This window comes from Eumetopias jubatus, unplaced genomic scaffold (genome assembly GCF_037043125.1).
Source record: "Eumetopias jubatus isolate StellerSeaLion01/CBP00866 unplaced genomic scaffold, mEumJub1_p1.0 scaffold_2, whole genome shotgun sequence".
Classification (NCBI taxonomy): domain Eukaryota; kingdom Metazoa; phylum Chordata; class Mammalia; order Carnivora; family Otariidae; genus Eumetopias; species Eumetopias jubatus.
The window spans coordinates 195,760,340-195,786,992 of record NW_028274808.1 but is presented as its reverse complement, the minus strand read 5'-3'; the positions used below and the strand labels follow the sequence as shown (position 1 = coordinate 195,786,992).

The following is a 26,653-nucleotide window of genomic DNA, read 5'->3' as shown; positions in this document are numbered from 1 at the left end:
AGACCCAGAATAGCCAACTCAACATTGAAGGAGAACAAAGATGGAGGACTGGCGCCATCCTACTTTGACTTTTGATAAAGCTACAGTAATCAAGACAGCACGGTATTGGTGAAAGAACAGACAAATAGGTCAATAGAAAAGAACAGGGAGTCCAGAAATAGACCCACATTAATATAGTGAACTGATCTTTGCTAAAGAACAAAGGCAATACAATAGAGCAAAGAGGGTCTTTTCAACAAATGGTGCTGGAACAATAGATAGACACACACACACACACACACACACACACACACACACACACAAAGAATCCAGACACAGACTTTATACCTTTCACAAAAATTAACTCAAAATGGGGCACAGACCTAAATGTAAAACACAAAACTATAAAACTCCTAAAAAACAACATAGAAGAAAATCTAGATGACCTTGGGCATGGTGGTGACTTTCTAGAGACAACACCAAAGGCACAATCCATGAAAGAAATCACTGATGAGCTGGACTTCAATAAAATTAAAAACCTCTGCTCTGGGAAAGACGATGTCATGAGAATGAGAGGACAAGACACAGCCTGGGAGAAAATATTTGCAAAAGATGCATCTGATAAAGAACTGTTGCCCAAAATATGCAATGAACTCTTAAAACTCAACCAAAATGACACAAGTAATCCAATTAAAGAATGGGCAAAAGATCTGAACAGACACCTCACCAAAGAAGATATACAGATAGCAAATAAGCACGTGAAAAGATATTCCTACTTCTCAAAAAACATAAGAAAAAGTATTCAATGTCATATGTCATTAGGGATTTACAATTAAAACAAAGAGATACCAGGACACACCTGTTAGAATGTCCCAAATCCAAAGCACTAAGGACACCAAATGCCGGTGAGAATGCGGAGCAATGGGAACCTTCATTCATTGCTCCTGGGAATGCAAAACAGTGTGGTCACTTAGGAAGATGGTTTGTCAGTTTCTTACAAAACTAAACATACTCTTTACATATGATTCAGCAATCATGCTTCTTGGTATTTACCCAAGTGAACTGAAAACTTCTGTCTACACAAAAACCTGCACATGGATGTTTATAGCAACTTGACTCATAGTTGTCAAAACTTAGACACAATCAAGAAGTCCTTCCACAGATGAGTGGCTCAAGACACAGGTCCACCCAGACAATGGAATATTATTCAGCGTTAAAAAAACAAATGAGGTTTTGAGCCAAGTACAGACATGGAGGAAGGAAGCTTAAGTACATAAACTGAGTGAAAGAAGCCAGTCTGAAAAGGTCACATACTGTATGATTCCGACTGTATGACATTCTGGAAAAGTAAAACTATGAAGACCGTAAAAAGATCAGTGGTTGCCAGGGGTTAGTAGGGAGGGAAAAAGGAATAGGGAAGAAATGTGGATTTCTGGGGCAATGACACTGTTTTGTAAGATACCACAATGGTGGGTACCTGTCATTCTACGTTTGTCAAAACTCCTACAATACACAACACCAAGGGTGAACCGTAAGTGTGACCCTTGGACTTTGGGTGAAGATGATGAATTGAGGCAGGTTCACTGATGACAACAAATGTACCTCTGTGGTGCAGGAGGTTGACAGTGGGGGAAGTGGTGCACCGGAGGGACAGGGATACGGGGGGGTTCTCTGTACTTTCCGCTCAGTTTTACTGTGAACTGCCTTAAAACTGCTCTAAGAAATAAAGTCTATTAATTAAAAAAAGATTTAAATGGATAAACGACAGAATTCCTCCTTCTTCCTGTTCCCACAGTTGTGGCATGAACTTATATTTCTCCTCGTACATCACTGGATTCAAGGTTCAAGTTTCACAGGGCCTTTTGCTCTAAAAACCATGAGCGCGAAGGTTCTCTACCCTCTACTGGAGTTTCTGCTGAACCGTCAAGATAAAGCAAGAGTGTCAGCTTCCAATCTTCTTTTAAAGACAAGTATGGACAACTCAGATCCCCATGTCAGGATGATGTCACAATGACAAAGTCAAAGCCACTGCAGGAGTTCGGGGAGGCCATCTCAGCCCCTGGCTTTCAAATTGGTCTTAGCATCAGAATCCAGTTTTCAAATGAACTTACATAGAACCCTCCAAATATACAAGAGTTAATAGAGTAAAAAAAAAAAAAAAATCAGAACTGTCCTGGCACCTGATTCTAACACGTTTCATTTCCTAACACAGTCATTATTCCTTCCGGCTCATCAACTGAGAAATACGATAGACGCCCCTCCTATATTATTGTCCAAATAGCTGGTGACAATGCCGAACAGGACAGGGCTCAGTAGCATGATTTGGAAACTTCCCTTTCCTTTCGCGTATACAGACACATTGGCAAAATGTAATGATGTAATTAGTTTGGACATTATGTTAGAAAATGCATAGAAATGTAAGATTGCTTAGAAAAGTAAGGGAACAGAATAATGAACATCTACATCTAGATTTCAGGGTTGTAATTATTTTTCTGTATTTCTGTTGCATATATAGGCACTGATTTTTGGGGGCTCCTGATTTGGACAAACCAGCTATAAAAGACATTGTGGGACTGTTGAAGGACATCTGAATTTTAAAAAGGCACCTCTGCAAAGTCCAGGACTCCTGGCAACACTTTAAGACCCAATGGTCCAGCCTCCCTTGCATTTTGCACATGGGGATTCTGGGCCCCAAACAAGGAAGAGCCCCAAAAGCCTCCAGGAGGCTGGCTTCTGCCTGCCCCTTTAGCTCCTACCCTAGGCTCCCTAAAAGGCATTCTGTGCTCCAACCGCATCACACATGCATTCCTGCAAACATTTCACAGATCTCAAGCCTCTGTGCCTTTGCTCTACCTTTAAAACAAAGCTGAGGCATCACCTCCTCCAGGAAGCCTTTCCTCACACCCTTCATCCACCCTACGTCCAAGGGTGGAGGTAGGTCAAGCAGAAGCCAGCACCCCCAGGAGTGGGTGGCACACAGACCTAATAGTCTAGGTCGGCAGAACCAAACCAAACCTGCAAACTAGCAGGGAGGTGTGAGGGCGGCCTGGGGAACTGCACCTGTAAAAGGAAATTCCAAAAGGGAAGTAAGTATTGCTAAGAGAGTCACTCAAAATGGGGTGGGGAGGATACCGAGGAAGCAGACCTATGGGCTTCTGTTTCAATTCTGGGAACACCATGAACTCTTGACTTTTGTCCATTATGACTTGCCAAATGCACATTGATGGCCTCTTGGAAGACCTCCTCTACTGCGAACTGAAATAGAGATAATGTAACACCCGTTAGCTACGGAGCCAATCCTGCATCAGGTGGTCCGTTAAGCGTTGTCAGCACCAATCACGATTCCTTCAAAACAAGTTACCCAACCCTGTGGGTTTTGCCTTCATAAGCCTGCGCTCCCCGTTGCAAACCCGAGCACGATCTCAATCTCGGTCCTCTCTGTGCCTCCCACATCGCAAATCCTAAGACCCCAAATAAACACTTTCGGTTGCTTTACAGCCTCTTCTTGATTGACATACCTACTGTCTTGATTCCAGATGAAAACAAAGGCCAATGGTGGATCTTAACCAACAGATACCCAAGTGACCTCTAGCTGTGATTAAAAGCCATAAACACAAAAAGAACATCAGGAAAATGTCTATGCATAAGGTCTCTCTGTGCCTCCTCGGGTTCCATGCAAAGGAATAAGCCCCTGAGACGTCTGAAGACCCCTCTCCTTGCCCTGCACTCTCCCAGGACACTCCAGCAAGAACTGAACGCCCCGCGTTGTGACATTGTTTCTGTGTCTCTCCTCTCCCCCCCTCGACGGCAGGGGCTGGTCTCACTCTCTCTATCCCTCTCCTAGACCCGCTGGCAAAGGTCTGGTACAGAACAGGCCTGCAAAGCTTTGCAGAATCGGGTACCATCCCGGCCAGGCGCTAGCCGCCGAAGATTTCCACGTGGCCGCAGCGCCCTCTGCCGGGCGCATCCCGCAGCCGCGGGGCACTCACCTGAGCGGGGGCGTTCACCACCGACAGGTTGTACCCGTAGAGGAAGGAGGAGCCGAAGGCGCCCACGAGAGATGCCACGATGAGCGAGCAGGACCAGTCCTGGGAAAGGAGAGGACAGCACGTCAGATCTGGCCGTCGGGCACAGAGCCAGGGGCCCACAGGGCGTACCTGGGCTGTCCCCTCGTCTGGGGAGGCCGCCCCTGAGATTTCCCAGGACGAGGATAGAAGTTTCTGGAGCCGGCCGGCAGCTGAGTTGCCCATCCAGGTCCACCTGTGCAGGCAGGCGCCCTGGGCGAGTTGGGTCAGCCCCCGGAGCTCAGTTTGCTTCTGACTGCTGCAACAAATCAGTGACTGGCAGACCTAACGTCCTTAGCAGGTGCTTTGCAATCAGCCACATAGTACTCTTTCAGTTGAATTTGGCCACTTTCTGAACCACACCGGAGCAAAAAGCAAAGCCAGACACAGCCGCCAGCATCTGGGGCTTACAAGAGGTCTGGGCCAGACATTGCTCAGAGCTCTTTCTGGATATTCTATCCGGGAATCCTTAGATCAGTACTATTTGATCCTGATGTGATTAGGTGAGGAAACGGGCACAGAGGTGTCCGTGCTGCTGTCCGGGGTGGGGGCTGGGGCCCATGCAGTCTTGCGCTGCACCACACTGCCTCTCCGTCTGGGAATGGGTCTCGGGGCCCGAGGCTGCCCCGCTGCACACGCGCTCACATGCGCGCTCGCGCAGCGCCGCACCTGCCGTTCCAGACGCCCCTGTCCAACCGCAGGCCACTGTGAGCCCCTCAGGCCAAAGGCCTACAGAGACATACAGGGCTCAGCCTGGAGAACGAGGCGTCTGCCTCCACGAATCCTGTCCTTCCGCCTCATCCAAGGATGGTCACAATCAGGACAGGGCCCTGGAGCGGAAGCATCTGGGCCCCTTGGCAAAAGCTGACCAGCCCGCAGGAGCTGGAGACGGGACGGGTTGCCATCCTAAGCTGGCCGGGGGAATATGGGCCAGTCTCCAGATGGAGGCGACCCAGGTGCTCTCGGAAGCCGCCTTCTGCTAGCCTGTAACGTGTGTGCACTTTGCAGGCCAGGCCCTCATAAAGCTCCAGGGGTACGGCGGCAAACAAAACAGACAAGGTCCACAGTTCCGGGAACTGAGCCAGTCAAATACTGTTTGGAAGGGAAAGCAGGACCCCAATAGCCAATTCCCTGCTCTGCCCACCTCAGTAGTCTCCTCTAGCATGGGATGCAGTGCTGGACGTTCCGACTACTCAGCTGTGGGCACTGGAGCCAGTTTCTTGACCTTTCTGGGTCTCAGCTTGCCCAGCTGGAAAATGGATCTAAGAACCGCACAGCTGTCCAGGTTGTTGAACACTCACCGTGTTGCTGGGTGAGGATGTTTAGAATGTTGCATGCACACAGGAAGGGTCCAGAAAGCCTGTTTACTCTTTTCTGCTTTCCCTCTGGCCCAGCCATACAGAATGGCTGTTGCCCAGGTCAGGTGCCAGGGTCTCCCTTGGCTTGGCCCATGCAGCTACGTACGCCCGGAATTCTCCCTTCTAGAGACTTGTGTATCCAAGACCCATGACCAGTGTCCTCTCCTCTGAAAGCTCCATCTCCTCATGTTGACATTTGTCTATGATTCAGCTCTGTCCTACCCCGGCCTCTGCCACTTAGGACTGTAACCTTGGACGAGTTACATAGTTGCTCTGTGACTCAGTGTTCTTATCAGAAAATGCGGATGATAACAGACCCCACCTAACGGGCTGTTATGCTGAGTTAACACTGTGCCCGCGAGAGTTAGCAACAGAGGCCGGACAGTGGGCAAGGGTCTCACTTTTTGAGGGTGGGGGCTCTTGCTTCCAGGAACCAAGCCTGCTGCAGAGAAGGTAGTCAGGAAATGCTAGTGATCAGAGGGAGGTGAGAAAGGGGGTTTATAAGCCACCGGGATGGACATGGCCAGATGTGGGGCCAGAATCTCTTCCTGCAATAAGAGGGGCCTGAACTGCATGGGATTCATCAATGGAACAGAAATGCACTTTGGACAAAATGCCCGTTCTCCATAGTCCCTTGTCCGCTGGGTCTTGGCTCAGATGTCACTCCTCCCGACGCCCTGGGCTGTCCCAGGCGGCCTTCTGTCCCTGGGCCCCCTTGCTTCCAGCCCTGGTCACTGTCTGCACCCATCAGAGGATAGAGAAGGGCAGGTGGGAGTCTCTCCCTGGAGCCCGGGCCCCCACTTGGCCAGCCGATGCCCACCCCTTCTCATCACCTGCCCCAGGGACAGAGGGTACCAGCTGTGGGGGCGGGGAAGGAAGAGGGGACGCTACCCAGCAGGTGCGAGGCCTCATTTCCTGAGCACAGCCACGTTGCCAGAGGAAACTGCAGCTCCAGAGCGGGAGCTGCATGGCCAAGGTCATGGGGACCAGGATGCCTGCACTCAAGGCAGGCTTCTCTGACCCAGGGCCCCAGGCCTTCCAGGCCGCAGAGGGAGTTAGGCACAGCCACCCACGCTGGGCCTCTGAGCCCCGTGGCAGGGTCCAGAGGCCGGTTTCTGTGTTTACCTTTCTGGTCCTCCTGCCCGGTGTCCCTCTCCGGGAGCGGCCACGCTCGGCAGCTCCTGCGCGAGCCCAGGCCCGGGAGTCCATGCTCCTCCGGCCCCGGGCTGTGCCAGGGCATCTCTGAGCAGGAGGCAGAGTCCACGAGGGGGCGGGGGCCCGGCAGGAAATGCGGCAGTTCTGTCTTGTCTGAACAGGAAACGGGCACCGTGGGCTTCCCCCCCACCCCACCCCCGTTCCCCGTCATAGCAGCAACCCAGCAGTCGTGGAAGGGCAACTTGCCTTCTCAGGAATCACCACCCAGGGCAGGGATTTTTCCTTTGGCACCTTTGATTTTCCCTCCCAACCGCGTGCAGCGAGGGAGCACCGGGCATGAAGCCAGGGTGCCTCCCAAAGGATCGGGACAGAAGGAACGTCACTGGTGGCAGGGGAAGCCTGCTGGCGTCCCAACCCTGCCTCTCTAACTGTGTCCTTAGCCAAGCCACTTTGCTTCTCTGAGCTACGGTATTTATGAGGGCAAAACGGATCCCTCCTGGACTGTCCATCCGTTAGTTATTCTGAGGCTCAACTAGAAAACACATAGCTTCGAGCAGCATGTTGGACGTGGGCATGACTGCCCTGCAGCTCTCCAACAAATGAGGAGGCTCTGCATTTGGAAGAAAAAGGATCTGCCCCTCTTTTGGTCATTACTCTGTCCTGCTCACTCGGTGTTGGCTCAGGGAAGATCTCTTCCTTGCCCAACCCCGGGCTGGCTCAGGGAACGCATGAAGGGGGCAAGACCCCTCCATGCATACTTAATGTCATGAGAGTTGATTCACCACGTGGCCAGTTGGCCCCAGATGTCAGAGAAGTACCTTTAATCATGACAGGTTTAGGACAGCCTGCCTCAGCCATTTGCTCCCAGACGCAGAAGGCAGGTACCGAGGCCAGGGGGCGAAGGTATGTTTGGGGAATGCAGAACCCAGAGAAGGCTAGGGAGGTATCAAGTCCACCAAAAGAGACAAGGAGCAAGCAAACTAGGTTCAGTGGATCACAGACAATGAACCTGGGGCTGGATCATGGAAGACTCTCTGGAAGAGGTGATTCCTGAGTAAGCCCGGGGTGGGGGGGGACAGGGAGGGATATGCAGGCAGAGAAGGGGCGTGGGGTGGGAGATCATGAGCCCAAACCACGGGCATAGATGCTCTGGGGTATGTGGGAAAGCAGAATAATTGAGCATGGCTGGGGCCTGAGTTTTGGGAAGGGGCGTGGGAGGGGACTGGACAGCTGCCTCCCAGGGTCTTGGGGACACACTCTGTGCCGTCCTGATGGGGACTTTATGTTCATCCTCCTCTCCCCCTCCGCCTCCCCCTCCTTAGCTCAGGCCCTTCTGTGTATTCTCCCTGGCTCCTCATCGCTAACAGGGGGTCTCACCTGATTTCGCTAGAACTCAGACTGAGGCAGGTGATCTACCCCCCCCACCCGCCATTTAAAATCGTTCCGTGCTGTCCCATTGGAGTTGAAAACTCAGTAGGCCCCAGGACCCAGGACAAATATGCAACTACATTTGGGTGTGAAGTGGGGAGTGGGGGCGGGGACACCCCCGCGCTGTGAAGGCTTCCCAAGTCAGCAAGCATTAAAGGCCCTGCCCGCCGAGCACAGCATGTCCACAAGCCAGCAGCGGGCTCCGAGTGTGGCCTTGAGCCCCTGTCAGAGCTGTCCCTGCACACCTCTCCTGCCTCAGCCTCCCTGATCCAACAACCTGCTGAATCTGAGCTCCAAGGCCAGAAGCCGGAGGGGATGCAGACCCTAGGGATGGCGGGAGACCAGCCGCCAGCGGCCTGCCTGGCCCGGGTCCGGCCCTGTACCAGGTGCTGCCCCAGACCCTAAGACTGGACATGCGCAGACTTCACTTTTCCTTTTGGTCCCGCAGCCTGGAGGCGGTGCTTGGCCTGAAGAGTTCCTCTTATTGGTGGAGGTGGCTGCCCATAACTCCTCTCCCCCCCCCCCCGCCCCCCGGCCTGCCAACGGCGAAGGAACCCAGAGGGGAGCAGTGCCTTGCCCGAAGTCGCTCACCTGAGAGTAGACCCCGCTCAAGTTCCAGGCCAGTGCTCCAGCTATTTGGAGAGTGGCCTTCACGTTAACTGCACTGCCTTCCTTTGAATTTGAGCTTTTCAGGGTGACAAAATGGACAGCTCTACTTTCTGGGAAACCTTGGTGGAGGTGACACGAGCTGTCCCTTCCCGTTCCACGGCTTAAAACCCAGACACGGGTGGCGCACTGTCTGGGTTTGAGCCTCCGCTCAGCCAGTTAGGACCTGTGAGCCCTGGTGCAAGTCCCTCGGCCTCTCTGTGGCACAGGGTCCTTGTCTGTAACATGGGCATGATGGGGCCACCGCCTCATAGACATGTGGAAGATTCTGTGAGTTTATACTCGAAAAGCACGTCGAACCGTGGAAGCTAAAACATCAGCCAGCATACAGCAAGCATACAATAAATACTCACTAGTATGTTTTAAATCACCTTGTCCCCAGATAATGTGCTATATCTGGACCCAAATGCTCTCACCCTTTTCTAAATAAGTACCATCCTGTGTACTCTGCGTAGAAAGATCTGGGCCCCTCTAGGGAATTAGTGTCCTCCGCAGTAAAAGGGGAGGTCTGGAGCCAGGTTAATGTCACGGGACAATTGCTAAGGCCTGTGCCAGTGCTCAAGTTTGGTCTCTCGGTGATGAACATGATGCGTTGCACTTCCCTGGACCAGACAGCAGGTAACTGGGACTACCCATCACCCAAGCACCCTCCTCCTGCATCTCCTGGGTCACATCTACACTGCTTTGCCCTTGGCCAAATGTGTTCACGCCCATGATATCACCAGTCCTCCGGCAGGCGTCCGAGGAACTGCTAGGCCAACGTGACAGGGAAGAAGTGGAGTTTGCTTGGCCTGTGGCGCCGCGCTCTCCGGCAGACCCTGAGAAAGTTAACTCTATCAAGGATGTGGCCGTTAGACAAATGTTCCCAGATGTGCTGAGGCTGAGCCACAATCACCCTCTTCTGACACTGACTCCTGTATGCACACACCCACCCACCATTATTTATCGAGTACCTACCCCTGCCAGGTTCTCCTGGCCCGTGCTCAGGCTTGCCCTCTGGCTACCCATAACTGCTCATCGGTCGGCACTCCGCCCTCTCACCAGCTCCCCCCAAAGCTCCGCCGGGCCTCTCTCTGCCCCTCTGTGCTCTGTAGGCCACTCACAACTGCCCTGACTGTGATCATCCTTACTTACAAGTGTCTTTCCCTATGTGTGCCTTTCCCTCTGGACGGGAGCTCACCAAGGGCCGGGGCTGCGTGTGTCTGTTATGCCGTGAACTGTTTCCCCCTCCCCAGATTCATCTGGGGAAGTGTTAACCCCCAGCACCTCAGAAGGTGACTGTATTGGGGTACAGGGTCTTTAAAGAAGAGAGTGGGGTAAAATGAGATCACTAGGGTAGACCCCAATCCGATATGACCAGTGTCTTTATAAGAAGAGCATGGGACACAGACACATATAAAAGAAAGTCCACGTGAGGACGTGGGGAGAGGACAGCCGTCTACACGCCAAGGACAGAAGCCTCGGAAGGAACCAACCCTGCTGACATCCTTGATCTCAGACTCCAGGACCGTGAGAAAGTAGATCTCTGTTGTTTAAGCCCCCCAGCTTGTGATGCTTTGTCGCGGTGGCCTGAGCAGGCTAATTCAGCGTCCTGAGCCTCTTTGGATTCCCAGCGTTTCCTTCCTACCTCACTCAGGGAAGGGGCCAGGTCGATACTTCTGGAACTCAAACTGATGGTGTCCTGAAGCTAGAAAGTCAGCTCGGACAAGATGAAAATTTTCTACCAGGAAAGGAAAAAAAAAGGGGGGGGGGAGTTTTTTATTGAATATCATTTAAGCAGAATGATTGAGATGACAATATCACTTCCTTCGTGACACCAAATACCTAGACAGCAGAGCCTTGACTCTACCTCATAGGAGTGTGTCCTTGGAGGGAATGACTGTTTATTTAACGTGACTCTGCCACATCCCTGGATGACCCGAGGAGGTGGCTGGACCCTCCTTAAACCTCTGTTTCACACCTCTGGGTGGGGACAATCACTCATAGCCTGCCAGTTCCACAATTCCCTGGAGGTTTGATAAATACACTTGTGTTGATCTTTGTCCGGCTAAATAACGTTTATTAAAAATATGGACAGATTTTCTTCTGAGTCCTGGTTGCTTCTGCTGCCATCACAGGAGATGAGGCACAAAGGGACCAGGGTTCGAGACCACTCCCCCCGAAACTAGCTACGTAGCCTTGGACAAGTGGCTTCATCCCTGTCTGAGCCGCAGTTCCTCGCCTGCAAAATGAGGGTGGTGATGTCTTCACTGTGGTATGGCCAAGAGAACCGAAGGAGAGACCCGGGTAAAGGCCCCACACAGAGCAGGTGCTGTCTGGCTTTGGTTTTTGAGTCTGGTTTAAAAGAAGGTGCAAGGATCCCTGAGGAGTGAGGGCCTCTCTGGCGCAGGTGGACTGGGCCTTGTGGTGGGGTAGGGGATGGGTTTCAGCGTATCCTCAAGGACAGCGACATCCTCACTCTCACACAGCAGTGTGTCCCCTCATTGCGAAATGACCTTTGGAGTGGAGACCCCCCCCCCGCCAGGTCCTAAAGACCACCAGCAGATGAAAGAGTCATCATCAACCAGAGTACAATACGATCAGTGGCCTATGCCTCGTAGCACATGCTTTCCCGTTCACCCGGCAACTTGCCGCACACCGTTGCTTCTAGCCCCTGCTCTCTCTTCTCCACCTGACCTCGCCTCCATCTACATCTCCTCGGGAGCAGCGAGGGGGCTGGGAGGGAGTGCCCCAGCGCCACCAGAACAGGGAGAGATAAGGAAACCAGGACTGACCAATTTCTTTCTCGCCAAATCACTTTCTTTGGAATCTGCTGAGTCCTTTTCACTGCACTTCATGGTTTATTTTTCAAATTTTGGACTGGGTTTCCTTGTTCCTGAAAAAGAGAAAAAAAGGAAGAAGTCATTAGATACTTGCTGTCCCAATGGGTAATTAGGGAAGGTGGCCCCAAAATGGGGGGGTTGCCTGGTGAGGACATGAGGACCGTGGTGCCCAGCCCCCCTGGGGACCCATGCATCTCCATGCTCCTCTCTGGCCTCATGTCTCCATCTGCAGGATGCGGGACGGTGGGGCTGGATGACTTCTGTGTTTCCCACACTTGCTGTGTTGCTTATTAAATACAGGCCCCCTCCCCAAAACATTCTCATTCAGATGGTCATTCTTATGGCAGGGAAGATCTTGGAAACACCAAAATTTCTGCCCCCAAGATGTGAAAATAAAAGCGGTGTAAATTAAAACCAAGTGCCAATCTTCCCTGTCAAATCGGAACCAGTCACCAAAATGGTAACCGAAATCACTGGCAGGACAGAAGTAGAAAAATGTGCAGCTTTTCTGGAGTTTGGAAATAAGTTTCCAGAGCCATAAAAATATGTAGGCCCTTTGGCCCAACTACTCCATCTATAAAAAGTTATCGGAAAGCAGTAATAAAGAATGTGCACGAAGATTTCAGCCTGAGATGGTTAACAAATGGGTATTCACAATAGAAAAAAAATCTAACAGGAAAGTTTAAATAAGTTGTGGTACATCCATATATGGAAACTCGTGTAGCATTTAAAAACTATGTTAAAGAATATTTAACGTCATGGGAAAATGCTCATAATCTTACTTGACAAACAGAGAAAGATATATAAAAGAATATCCATTAGCATTAAAAACAGAGGTACTTACTAATAAATCCATGCTATCATATGAGGACTTAAACTATGCCCGTGTGTTTTTCTCATATAAAATAAAGATTTTTTTTAGATGTTGGTACATTAAGTTATTTATTCCACAATTATTCGTTAAGCCCGTAATACCTAGGTAAGAGCAAGACAGACCTTGCCCTGCCCTCATGGAGCTTCCATTCTAGAAGAGCCCGTTTGAGAAGAGCGTACAGAGTGCTCCCGGGGCATAGGGAAGGCAGGAGGACAGAAGGAGCCTGGGCTGCCGAGATGAGCAAAGGACACATCACATATTCATGTGCGGCGAAAATAGACTCCCCGGAAGTGGCAAAACAGAACAGTTTCTACTTGGCTGTGGTATTTTAGTCCATTTCTATCTGGTTGGTTTTCCTCTGCTTTTCCAATTTTTGACACAGACACACACACACACACACACACACACACACACACACACACAAACCTCACTTCTATAACTAGAAAAGCAAGCTTTAAAAAATTGCCTTAAATTTAAAAAAACTTTTAAATCAGTCCTTAAGGTGTCAAGTAGCCAAGCAGGCATAATTCTGGAAGAATATTTAGTTCTGATAGGATGACGGGTTCTGCAATCCAGAAGTCATTTGAGCTGGCCTGACAGGAGTGTTGGTTGGTGAGCTTCTGTGGGCAGCCCTCGAGGGGGACATCTGAGGCCCTCCCCTGAGGGACCCTGCCTGTCTCAGCCCAGCACACACCCCGGGATGCTCCAGCCCACTGGACCTCCCTTTTCAGGCCATTCTCATCCTTGTGTTCCTTTGGCTGCCCCTTAGCCTAGAATGCTTTTCCTCCTCCCTGTGCACAGAAGGAAGTGATTCAGTTTTTCCAGATGCAACAGACAGCCACGCAGAGGAGGTGAGCCTGGAAGGTGAGACTCTGTGCCTCACCCTACAGAGACTACCACGGAGCTGACAATGACTTCATCGTCCCCGAGACATCATGTCCCCGGTGAGAAGCTGCCCACAGGCACGACACAAGGCCAGGTGCAGACAGCGTGCACCCCAGGTGGCATGGGGCCATGAGTTCAAACCCCAGCCCTAGAGCTTACTAGTTGTGTGACTTGGGGCAAGTTGCTTAACCTCTCTGTACCTCTGTTTCTTTATATGTTGAGTGAGGAAGAATAACAGGACGTATCTCACAGGGCTTTTGTGAAGATCAAATGAGTCCGTGTATATGAAGCACATAATAAATGCTAAATGTTCACCATCATCACCGGACTCCCAGCAAATGGTCTCTGTGGAGCACAGATAAGGCATTCATTTGTCAGGGTCCTCATGGGATACCATTCTAAGACGGTGTCTGAGAACTGGTTACGCGGAAAAAGGAGGGGGAGCCATTTGGCGTATGAGTAGAGAACCCTCAACTGCCTCAAAATAATTCTCAAAGGTTTAAATAGAACAATGAATAAATAGAACATAGTATAAATAGAAGCTCTGGGCATGAGGTTCTAAAACCCTGTCTTTTCAATCTGCAGTAATCATATAGAAATTGCTGCTGATGCAATCTCACACTCTGCTGGTGTCCACTAGTGTGGCCATGCCACTTCTTAAAAGTTCCAAGTGCGCTCTACCCATTGATGAGCAGCCCGGTCCCCAGCCCCCAGGGTGCCCCCCTGCCTCAGCCCAGCAGCTACAGGGTTAACGCCTACATAGTGATGCACAAGACTCTGCTCCTAGCATCTGATTGCCGCCCCTCCACGCCGCCTCGGCTGTACCTGGGGTTAAATATTTAGAAAACCGCCTCTGCTACTGATAATAAAACTTTCACGGGTACCATGTGTCGATAGGCGATGGCCAGCCATGCTGGAAATAAAGTAAGCAAGCCTTGGAGGAGTATCTTTACCCACCCAACCTGTCACAGAGGGTGGATCTGAACCTAGACAGCTTCAGGTCACATCGCTGCTCAAAAGCCTGTGTTGGGTGGAAGGATGGACGGACGGAGGCAAAGAAAAAGCACAGCTGACATCAGTATACCACAGAACGTCAGCATACAGCACAGGTGAACCTGTTCTCCCAAAGCTGGCTCATGCAAGCGGGAGGCCACCTCCCTCGAAATGCCTGCAGGTGCTGCCTTGCGTGCGGTCCAGCCCCTGGCTGACAGCTCTCCATGGGAAATGCCACATACTTCCAACTCCCCCCACGTTTTTGATTGAGTAATACTTGGCTGTGACTTTATTCTTAATTTTCAGGGTGAAGTCTCTGCTGACTTCGGCATGGAGCTAAAGCTAACTCTAAAACAACACGTTGAAAAGGAATGTGGAAAATAGAGCAGAGCTGAGAGAGAGAGAGAGAGAAGGAGAGAAAGAAAAAAAGAAATAGAAGGAGAGGGAGGGAGGATGGGGGCAGGCAGAAGATTACTGGATTAGTAGCCAACCGAATGATGGCCTTAGCCATAATCACTCATAATCATTTCATTTTTATGTTAACATTTATCAAACACCATGCTAAGCACTTCGTGTACATTTTCTCTCTTAATCTTCACCAAATTGATTTTCAAATCCCTCACTTTTCAATTCCCTTATTCCAGCTGCTTGGTGAGAGTCTCGTAGGCTCTTGAAATCATCCCTAAAGCTAATCCAAGTCTGTGAGCATAACTCACCTGGCTCCTGGAGCTTCCCTTGCCTGTTACAGTTTAAAGAGCAAAGAGCATATGCTTCCTAGATAACTCAGCTCCCCATATAATCCAATATAAGCCTGGGAAATTGTCAAAGAAAGCAACATTAACGATTAAATGGCACCAGCTGTTACTGTAAACATTCCGTGAAGCCTCTCTCCACAGGCCGAGAGATAAATGATTAACAGCGAACTACCGAGGACTAGCTCAGCTTATCAGAAACGTGCCAGGTGAGGGTCAACAAGTTCTGGACCAGAGTCAAAGGCAGAGGTATTCCCGGCTGATTCCCCAGAGAAGCCACTGCTGATTATGGGACTGACCTTCCTGGGTGTTGGAGGGCTTGTTGCTAGCCTGAGGGTGTGTGGCCAGCACGGGACCAGCCTGCCCAGGTGGCGGTGAGGTTTCGGTGACATGACACACAACAAGCTATAAAGCAGGACACAGATGGGTGCACGTTGATCGGGTCCTAAGCCCAAATGAGCAGGATGAAGGGTTTACGCTTGCTACTCTGTTGTTGTAGGAGTACAATCAGCCCCATGAGAAATACGTGAGAGCCGTCGACTCTGAGATGCTGTACCCATGGCATTGCTCTTGTTATTCTAGGAACACCACAGTGTCCTCCTGACCTGTCCCTCTAGCACGAAAGAGATGCCCACGTGCGAATCCTACTCTGTCTTCAGGACTCTGAGATAAATGGAGGGCCGGAGTGGTGCAGAGATGCGAGGGACAGAGGTAAGGAATCCGAGAGCATGGCAGGGCAGCACGGGGCAAGATCCAAGGTCAGCCAAGGGCACCCACAGCCTCCTCCTGACCAGTTCACAGAGAGAGCCGATGGTGTGGGAAGTGAAAATGGGCTCCTGGGAGTCCCACCCACCATGGAAATGGGACTCTGTGCCTGGTTCAGGCATGTGCTTAGGTCCTGGGAGATAGCACCGTTTGGGGAACCCGGAAAAGCGCATCCAATTCCCTTGGCATCAATTCAGAGCACCCAGGCAACCTGCTCATGGCTAATCCCATTTCCCCAGTTTCCCAAACTTGAGGTTGACAAAAGGGTGGCCTGGAGAGCAGGAAGAACTCACTTGATCCCTGCGAAGCATCTACGACAGGTGTTTTTACCAACCAACCTCCATGTCCGACACAACTTGCACACCAGGAAGATGACATTTCTGTGCCCGGGGTGATTTCAGCTCTGCGTAAGGAAACGCAGACACACCTGGGCAGTGCGCTTGCTCCCCCAGGCTTTTCAAAGCTTCCGCAATTATCCAGCTGGTGCCTAGCCCTTTCTTTCCCCGATCAGTCACCCGACCTCTCTCTTGACATCTTTTTAGCTGCAGCAGATCATTCTCAATGCCAGGATTATTCAACCATTGGTTTAACAGCATCTGGATAGATAGTATAACAGGATGACTAAGAGCCTGGGATCCAGACCTCGAATCCCAGCCTGCCACTCCCCAGCCACGCCACATGGGGCAAGTCACCCGTCTGCAAGGTGGGGATTAGGGAGTGCTCATCTCAGGGTCATGTCATACAGACCAAACGAGATGCTGCTCTTGGAATTGCCTGCTGTGTAGCAAGGGCCCAGTATTGCTATTGTTTTGGGAAGTCTCTTTGTTGATCATTATTTTTCTTCTTGTTTATTCATTTATTCTTTTTCAAGTGTTTATGGAGCACCTACTATGTGGCCAACATAGTGCTAGATACTGAGAAAGCTGCAAAGAAGGGTAAACCTATTACTTCCATTGGGTAATTCACAATCGGGTCAGAAGGATGAGCCATTGGAAGGAACCTGCATTTAGTAAGCACCTACTGTGTGCCAGGCACTGGTTATGCACAGCCTCATTTAATCCTAAGAGCAGCCACTAAGTGTTTGTTAGTTCCATTCTATGGCCAAGCATACTGGGGTTCCGCGGTCATCCCACTTGCCCAAAGCACCACAACTTGTGGATGAGAACTGACGTTTAAGGCAAGACCATCCATTCCACCCCCTGCCCGCCCTCTGTTCACTGCTGCTCTTGTGGGGGGGGGAAGCCTCTCATCAGAGCGAGCCTCGGGACCTTGGTGTCTACACATTTTTCTCATTTTTTTGGCAGTGCAGCATCCAAAAAGACTTCTTACTTTGGAGGGTCTGCCTTATGGGTCTTGTGGGCACATCCCTCTCACCTTCTCAAGGGTCTTCCAGCAATTATCTGTTTCCCTTCAGCATCATCAATTTCTCCTTCTCTACTGGATCTTTCTAGGCTAGATACAAAGGTGTCTTAACATCACCAACTAAAAAACAAAAACTAAATTAAGAAGTGTTGGAGAGGGGGCACCTGGGTGGCTCAGTCAGTTGAGCGCCTGACTTGGTTTCGGCTCAGGTCATGATCTCAGGGTCATGAGATGGAGTCCCGTGTCAGGCTCTGCACTCAGCAGGCAGTCTGCTTCCTCCTTCTCCCTTGCCCTCTGCCCCTCCCCCTCCTCACTCTCTTAAATAAATAAATAAATAAATAAATAAATAAATAAATAAATAAATAAATAAAATAAATCTAGAAGCGTTGGTGAGGATGTGGAGAAACTAGAGCCCTCCTACATTGTCAGTGGGGATGTCACTGCTTCAGCAACTGTGGGAAACAGTTTGATGGTTTCTAAAAGCTCACACATCGAATTACCTTGGGACCCAGCAATACAATTCCTGGGTATATACCCTGGGAATTGAAAGCAGGTGTTCAAACAGAACTTGTACTTGAATGCTCGCAGCAGTGTTATGTACAGTAACATTGGGAAAGAGTCCCAATGTCCATTAGTTAATGAATGGATACACAGTTATGGTCTATCCACACCTGAATTACTCATTCATAAAGGAATGAAGTCCGGAGACATGTTTACAGTGTGGAAGAACCTCGAAAACCTTACGCTGAGGTGAAAAAGCTGGACACAAATAGTCACCTGTTTCATGATTCCATTTAGGTGGAATGTGCAGAAAAGGCAGATCCAGAGAGGCTGAAAGCTGACTAGTGGTTGCGACGGGGGGGCTGGGGGAGGTGGCCAATGGGAAGCCAATATTTAATGGGTTTGTTTTGGGGGAGATGAAAATGTTTTGGAGCTAGACAGAGGTGTTGGTTACACAACACTGTGAATGTAGAAAATGGTTAATTTTATGTTAAGTGAAGTTCACCTAATTAGGAAAAAAAACTTCCTTTGACTCCATGACCTTCTGTTATCACCCCATTTCCTTGCTCTTTGTCACAGCTAAAGTGTCCCAGAGGATTCACTGTCTCCACTCTGCACTTCCTTAGTCTGCTCCAGCAGAGGGTTTTGATTCAGCACACCACTCAAGTTGCTCTTACTGAGGACATCAATCATCCAAAGTCACTAGTCAATTCCCTATAACCCCCCAGCAGCTTTGACGAAGGTGACCACTCCTCTTCCTTCTGGGTCCTTCTAGAAACTTCCTTGTCCTGTCTTCCAGTCAACATGCTGGCCTGGTTTTCCCTCAGCGGCTCCTCCTTCCCTGCGAGGCCACCGAGGGTGGAGGCTCCCAGGACTCAGCCTTTGCAAAGGCCTCCTCTCTGCTCTGCCCACACTCTCGTCCGGGTTGACCTCATCCAGACTCGTCCCCTGCCTTCAGCCCACCCATATGAAAACTGAACTTCTGTCACCCCTGCCCAGTTCCCCTCTTTCATCAGGCCTCCCCTCATCCAGCCCCCTCCCAGTTCCCAGGCCAAAAAGCAGACTCCTTCCTCCCTCTGAATTCCCTCCTGGTGCCTGTCCAAATAATGACAACCCTCACCACCTCGGCTCCCGGTTACATCCCGGGCAGATGGCACATCTCTCCCCGGACCCTGTCCGCACAGCCCCCGGACGGCTGCCCGACTCCTCAACCCCCGCCCCCTTCCGCAGGTGCTCTCCATCCAGGGGCGGCCACAGTGACATCCTCGGCAAACACCCAGCCCTCGGGACCCACTCTGCTTCCAGCCTCCGGTGACTTTCCTAGAACCGGTCCTGACGTGCCATTCCCTGCTCCCAGAGTCAGACCCTCCTCCTCGGTCACCCAAGTGACAGAAGAGGGAGGGGTTGGCCCCACCCGACCTGGGTTCCAGCTGTGGGACTTAAGGTCGGGAAGGGCCCCGGTCACAAGGCCCATGTCCGCCTCTCCAACCTGTCGCTCCGCTCTCTCCTTCGGCCTCCATATACCCCTCACCCGGGCCCTCTCCCTTCCTCCCAAACACCCAGGTCCTCCCACCTTGGGGCCTTTGGACCTGCTGCTCCTTCTGCCCTGAGATCAGTCCCCAGGCCACCGTAGGGCTGCTTCACTCCCGTCCTGCAGGTCTCAGCTCGCACATTTCCTCAGAAAGGCTCTCTCTCACCACCCTGCCTAAACCAAACCCACCCAACCCCAAGTCGGCCTGCCTGCCTGTCTGTGTGTCTGTCTCTCCCTGCCTCCCTTTCTGAGTCCCCCTCCTTCTCCCTGTCCGCTCCCAACCTCTCCTTCCTTCTCTCTTTCTCCCTCTTTCATTACCTTTTATTTTCTTCAACATATTTAATACCTGACATTCTCTTTTTTGTCTGTTTGTTTTGGGGCTCTTGTCTTTTCTCCCTGGCAGGATGCAACTCCATGGGGGTGGGTGGGGGGTGGGGTGGGCAGACACCTTGTCTCTTATCACTGCTGTCATCCCAGTGCCCAGACACAGTCCAGCACGTAGTAGGCACTTCATACGTATTTGGTGACGAACGGATCGGAGAAGCCACAGTGCCCGCTGAGCTCTCTCTTGCTCGCAGAAAACCCTGGCGAGAGTGCTCAGCCTATACTTCCTGCCAGGGGGGCCCGTCAGCCCGAGTCTGACCCAGAGCCGCGGGCGCTGCGGGGGGAGTGCAGTATTCTCTAGCAGGAGTCAGGGGGCAACGGCACTCAGTGTCCCGCAGTGGGGGGGCCAGGGACCTCCTAACCAGGTGGTTTTCTTGCTGCCTGCTTCCCACATTTTCTGCATATTTCCAGAACCTGGATGCACAGTCTCTCCGTGGATGCCTATGGCATGTTTGCTTGGTATCATTTTGGGTCTGTCTGGAGCCCTCAGGGAACTCTTACTCTGACTCACAAGCCCTCAAGGAGAAGCATGGACAGATCTCTGCTTGGTTTAATCACCCTTTTGAAGTAAGTTGGAAAAGGAACTCGTTTAAAAACAAAACAAAACAAAAAAATGGAGTGGCATGTCTGAAGATTCAGACCCTCCGCCTGGCTCATGAGCTTGGTTTAGGTGGGAAGAGCAAGGCTCTGGCGCCCACTGTGACTGTCCCCAGCCAGCCGTGTGACCTTAAGCAATTCGGCTAACCGCCGTGAGCTCAGCTTCCTTGCCTGCATCATAAACACGACAGCATGTCCCTATGAGGGGATCAATAATGTATGAACCTAATACTCAACCCCTGGCAGAGACTTGTCAATTGTACCCATTTTTAACACTTAGAAGTCAACCATTGATGACATTCAGAGGGTCCAATAAATATTTATACTTAGCTGTTCATTCAGAGTTTCTCTCGGGTTCTTGTTCAGCTTGACCAGAGTTGACAAACAAGAATGGAGCAGGTCCCCAGGAATTCGTGATCTCCAGGGAGACTCGGCACGTGGCCCGCCGATGTCAAAGGAAGGGCTGTGGGCCAGGCGCCAGTTGGCTTGGATCTTCCTGAGACTCAGAAGTGCTCATCCGAGCTGCTGCTGGGTTCTCTCCCGCCTCTCTGGCCGCCTTCCACACGCTCTTCCTTGGGGCCGCCTCCTCCTTCCTTGGGGCCTCCCCACCGTGCGCTGGCTTCCTGGGTGGCTCTGATCCCCTGCGTGCTGACAACTCCCACGGTTCCATCCTAGCCCAGGTGTCCTACGTTCCGGGCCAGCCCACGTCCCGGGACGTCTGCACTTGGGGACTAAAAGGAGCCTCAGAATTAAGGTGGCCCGGTGAAGCCGGTGAAGCGGCCAGGTCAGTTCCTAGCTGAGCAAGCACCTGGAGGGCGTCATGCGTCTGGGGCCAGGGCGGGCCCCTTGGGCTGCGCGCAGCCAGCACACTCCAGTGATTAACCAGCATCTCCGACTCACCCAGGTCCGCAGCCTGCCACCCTCCCTGCTCCTCCCACCCCAAACTAGCTCCTCCACAGTCTTCCTGTCCGGGTGAGTGGCATCGCCGTCCCACCCGCTGCCCACACCTGCCTCAGCGACCCAGAATCCGACGGCCTCCCATCAGTCCCTGCTCCTCAGCCCTAGTCCCCTCGTCCAGGCCCTCTTGGCAGCTCTGGGGGGAGCCCGCTGCATCCTGCCTGCTCTCCCCGCCCCTGCCCCTGCCCCCGCCCCCCACTGCCCCACAGAGCAGCTGAGTGCTCTTTATAATGTAGGTTGGAGCTGGTCCCTCCATGCTCAGAAAAGGCCCCTCCCGTTGGCTGCGGACCCTCTCAGCTCAGGGTTATGTTCTCAGGTCTTCGCAAGGGCTACGGCCTCTGACCCCGATGACTCATACCTGACCCTGTCCCCCCATCTCCTTCCCCCTACCCCTCCACTTTGGTCAACTAGCTCCCTTGGTGCCCTTGAGTGATTCTAGGACACTCTTGTCTCAGAGCCTTTTGTACCTGCTGTTCCTCTCCCCAGGCCACCCCCCCAGCCCCCTGCCCAGATCTGCAAAGGACTCACAGCTTACTTCCCTCTGGCCTCCACTCAGATAGGACCCATTGGCGAGGGCCCCTGACCCCCCGGTATAAAATGCAGCTTGTAATTAATCACCCCCATGACCTCCATCTATCCCGCCCGGATTTTCCTTCGGCATGGCACCAATCACCATCGGCTGAATATTTACCTGTCGCCTGAGCTCTGTCCTCCAGCTAGAATGTGTAGCCCAGACGGCTGGGACTGGGTCTTGTGCTGCTCACTCTCCTGGCCTCCCTGGCTCTAGTTCCCACCTCCTCTGTCCTGCTCTTACCCTGGGGAGCCGGCCCTGAGGGATGGCACTGGCGGACTCCCTTGCAACTAGCTGTCAGCCCAGGAGAACCATGGGCAGGAAATCGAAGGGTGGGAAGACAAGGAAGTGGGCGCTTCTTCCCTGTTACCCCCTCCCCCACTACCAATTCAGCAGCTCTGGCAATAGCCGCCTTGTCCCCAAGTCCCCAAGTGCAGGTCCCCGCAGGTGGCCCAATGCCACTTCCTTCCCTTGCCCTCAGGGCCAGCTATAATGGCTCCTCGCTGTCATGGGGAGCCTGGCCATTCCTCATCTGTTCTTTTACCCCTACCCACACCTCTGTAAGTCACTTGAATTGTCTGGGGTGGGTTCAGTTTCCTCCTGAAACCCTAGCCCAGCCACCCCAGCCACATCTACTGCTGTGCCTGGCACCTAGAATACAGTCTGAAACATGGCACTTGATAAAGATTTTTAATTCACTAATGAGCTGGTTAATTAATTAGCAGAAGGATGAGAATGGGAGGAAATCAATATGCTACTTAAAGGAATGAATAGATCAATGAATAGAGCCATTTTGCTTCTTGAAGGAAATAATTAAACCAATGAGCTAACTTTTGAGGAAGCGTAAGTAGGGAAAAAAAATGAACAGCATCTGTGGGTGCCTTCGAATTGTGTGCTTAGCAGAGTTCTGAATCTGTCTCCTGGCTCTTACCTTGAAGCTGAAGATTACAGGCCCTTCCTCCCAGCCAGACTGATGAAGGTTCTGAGATGCCCGTGACCTTGGAGCCCTGGCTGCTGGCCCCACCTCCCCAGCCTGGCCGCACACCCTCTGAGTTGTGCCTGGAGCCTTCGGGGTCACCCTCTGCCCGAAGCAGCAAAGACTCCTCCCTGCTCTGGGGATGCCCCCGGGGTCCACGCCCCTGCTCCCGGAGGAGGGAAAGCCCTGTGGCTTCTGCTGCAAGAGAGGGCCTTGCTCGCTCAGCAGGAGCACCGGCTAGTGAGCCTCAGCTTGGCCAGACGGCCGCATTCACCCGGCTTCCAGCCAGCAAGCAGTCCTTTCCTGGCTTGTGACAGCGCTCAGGGTGGGGAAGCAGCAGTGGACCTGGAGGGGACACCCACAAGCACCTTAGCCTTCCAAAGCGGACAGTCGCTCTCCTGGGTCTGGCGAAGCTTGGGCCGGAGCGAGGGGATGGGGACAGAAACCACAGAGCAGCACATCCAAGTGCCGCTGGGCCAAGAAGTCACAGGGAGCAGGGAGTGGACCGTCACCTGGAGCTGCCGCCCCTTTCCTTCTCTCTGTTCCCTGGGAAGCAGCCGCCGGGGACCGCTGAGCAAGCAGGGGCACCTCTGCGTGGGATGAGGAGGCTGGTGTCTCCCACAAAGTGAAGGGAAGCCAAGTTCTCCCTCCAGGGAAGGGAAAAGCGGCAGAGCAAGGGAGGGGCACCGGCGAGACTGACAGCCCAGCTGATGGCACGGCTTTGCCCAGGCTGGCTGGACTTCATCACTGCGTTCAACGTGTCCAGCCCAGAAAGACCTCCTGGGGCTATCAGCCTCTCAGAGGTGGTGTTGAGGGTGCCTTCCTCCCTGAGGAACAACCACAGGTGAGGCTATCAGTAGACACTTAACTCATTGCATTTTGCCAAAAGCAAACTCTGCTCTGGAAAAGAAATCCACCTGCTCATTCATTCATTCGTTCATTCACTTCCTCATTCATTTATTCGACCCAAGCTTCCTGAGGTCGTACTAAGAGCCAGGCCCTCTGTTAGTTGCTGGAGGTACAGAAATGAGTCCGAGAAAGTCCCTCCTAAAAGGCGCTCACACTCCAGGAGGGAGACAGACACACAGCAATGCGGGACAGGCTCCTTCATTATTCGGCCGTCCAGGCCTGGTCCCTGGCACCTCGGATGGAGCCGTGAACTCACACAGACAACACTTCCTGTCCTCATGGGGCTTGCATTCTCAGGAAGGGAGACAGATGGTAGACCACACATGTGCTTAAAGGACAGTTTCTTAGATTGGGGTAGGTGCCATGGAAAAACATAAAGAAGGGGGTACAGAGGGCCGCGGGGTGGGACATTACAAATTTTTTAAAAGATGGTGCTGGGAGCCCTCACCCAGAAGGTAACACGTGAGCAAAGACAGGAAGGAAGGGAGGGCTTGAGCCAAGTGGGAGAGTTCCAATGGTTACATGTGTGTTACGAGGGCCACACACCCCAGAGCCTCACTCCGCGGCAGCCCAGAGGGACAGCCTTCTCTGGTTGTGAAGGAAAGGAGTTTCCAGCAGAAGAGCAGCTCAGGGAGAAGGGCCAGTGGGGAGGAGCTACCAGAGTGCCGTGAGTGGGTGAGGAGAGCGACAGATCTTTCCAGAGAGGGAAGTGGGGCAACGGATGGGCTGGTCTAGTTGCTTGGACGGGATCCTATCGGCACAGGGTTGACTGTGAGTGACAGGATGGTGGTGTGACGAAGAGATTCGGGTGCTGACACTGGACCCCCAAAGTTCAAACCGTAGCACCTCACTGGCTCTGTGACCTTGAGCAAGTCACTCGACCTCTGGAAGCCTCAGCTCTTTTTTTACCCTATCTGTAAAATGGGAAGAATCACAGAACTCCCTCCACAGGATCAAGTGACTTAGAAGTGCATCTGTATTAGGTGTTCCTCCGAAAGAGCATGGAGGGTGGACTGGAGTCAGGCACGGGGCCAGTCTGGCGGCAGAGAGGCACATCTGAGAGCTTGAGAACAGGAGCTTGCAAGGTCCTTAATCGCGCATCCCAGAGAGGGACGTCTGCAGGAAAGATGATTTACCCCATTCAGTTCATGATTCCCAGCCTTGCTGGCTGAGATACAGCTGTGCTTCTGCCTCTTGGGCTTGCAATCTGGGTAAGGGGACACAGATTAAAACACATGCCATCCACGGTAGGCTTGCAACGGAGCGCGTGGGGTCAAGGGCAAAGCTTGGCCCTTGAGAAGCCTAGGACACCAGTGAGGGCAGTGACAGCAAGATGCCAGTCCTTGTTTCCACCTGGAGAGTTTCTCAAAAGTGTAGATTTAGTGCCCTGGCCCAGACCCACTGGCTCTGAAAATCCAGAGGAAATGTCTAATGAGCTAATCCAAATTATCAGCAAAATTGGCAAATGCTGATCCACCACAACTCCCTCGTTTTTACAGATAGGAAATGTGGGGTCCAGAGACTGGCCCAAGGAGGCACAGCCAGTGTGGGCAGTTGAGGCAGGGCTGGAAATCAGAACCCTCTATTCCCTGACTGCATTCATCTTCTCAGGCTGCATAACAGAGTCCCACAAACCAGGGAGTTTCAAACCACAGAAACCTACTTTCTCCCAGTTCTAGAGGCTAGAAGTCTGTCTTGAAGGCTCTAGGGGAGAAGCTGCTCCATGCCTTTCTCTTAGCTTCCGGGGTCGCCGGCCACCCTTGGCCTTCCTTGGCATGCAGCCATAACTCCAGCCATAACTCCAGCCTCCGTCTGCGTCCTCCCTTGGCCTCTCCCTGTGTGTCCTCTCCTTATAAAAACACCAGTCATATTGGATTAGGCCCCACCCTATTCCAGTAGGACTATATCTTAACCAATTACATCTGTGATAACCCTACTTCCAAATAAGTTCTGGGATGGGGGTTAGGACTGCAACACAGTTTTTGGGGGGGAGACGTGGTTCAGCACCCCCCCCGCCAAGCCTTGGCGGCTCCCCACATGGACGTGGTTCTGACCCACCTGATTCTGGGAAGAATTGAGGGCGCTGACGCTAAAATGAAATGGACAAAATACTAAGACTAATATACTCAGAAATAACAAATGGGTGATGATGAAGAACCACCAAGTGGAGAGGGAGATGGAGTTGTTGGGGACATTTCTACTAGAGATGGTCTGACTCAATGTCATTCTGGGTGTCTGGACTCCTGGCTCCCGTGGGCACTTTTCCCTCTTGGGCTTATCTTTACAGGACGGTGGCTGAGCAGCCCAGAAAGGACCCCCTCAAGCAAAGATAGCATCAGCAGGTGTGGGAGTATGTCTTTGGGACCTTCTGAGCTCGGGGATGCGCCTCCCCTGTGTCACAGGTGGTTTGTGGGGAAACGATGATGTAATGAAAATTAAATAATAACTGGGAAAAAATAACATTTTTAGAGAGCTTTGCAATTTATAGAATGTCTTCACATTTATCATCAGAGATAGTCCTCCCTAGAATTTTGTGGGGAACCCATGCGTTTACTGACGATGAGAAGACCAAAGTGCAGAGAGATAACTGGAGGTCACACAGGGAGTTGGAAATGAGTCACAACTAAACTGGGTTTCTTGGTTCTCAGCTCAGGCCTCTCCCCACATCTCCCATGACAACAAGGCTTCAACGCTCCCCACGGCTCTTCCCATCTGCAGTTTTCAAAGTCATCATGACCAGTCAATCCACCCACCCACCCATCCATCAGTAAGTATACAAGTAAGTAAATGGCTGTATTCCTTAAAATTATTATTTACTCTGGTTACTGGTTCATTTACATCGTGTCATCTGTTTTCAATGGAAACCCGGGAAGCGGCCTTGGCAGGTACCACCCCCGAGGCTGGAAGGCTGGAATTAAAGTCAAGAGCTGCCCCCATCGCCGCCGGGTGGGATTCTGCTGGACGAGACCCCCCGAGAAGGGATGCTCAAAGGAACAGAGGTCGGCCCCGGCCCCACAACGGGCTTCAACCCCCTCCCTTCACGGCTTCCTTCCAGCTAAGAGAGCCCACCACTTCCTGGAGAGTGTCAGGCCGGGGTATCTTGAACTGAGTTAAACTGAGAGGC

The 26,653-nt window shown here is 52.0% G+C and overlaps 1 protein-coding gene across 4 annotated transcripts in view; it reads right to left on the bottom strand.

Annotated features, from left to right (window-relative positions):
• Positions 1-26,653, bottom strand: part of SLC2A9 (solute carrier family 2 member 9) — a 263,570-nt gene that overhangs the window by 219,570 nt on the left and 17,347 nt on the right. For 3 of the 4 annotated variants that reach the window (XR_015767801.1, XM_028089200.2, XM_088021242.1), the window contains exons 1-2: positions 6,527-6,670; positions 3,969-4,067 (exon numbers count right to left, since the gene is read on the bottom strand). Coding sequence is in view for 3 of the 4 variants with exons in the window: in XM_028089200.2 (XP_027945001.1) it covers positions 3,969-4,067; positions 6,527-6,610 (183 nt within the window). In the remaining variant the exon portion in view is untranslated. Of the gene's footprint in view, positions 1-3,968; positions 4,068-6,526; positions 6,671-11,424; positions 11,526-26,653 lie in introns of those variants that run through there. The other variant, XM_028089207.2, reaches the window with a different exon arrangement.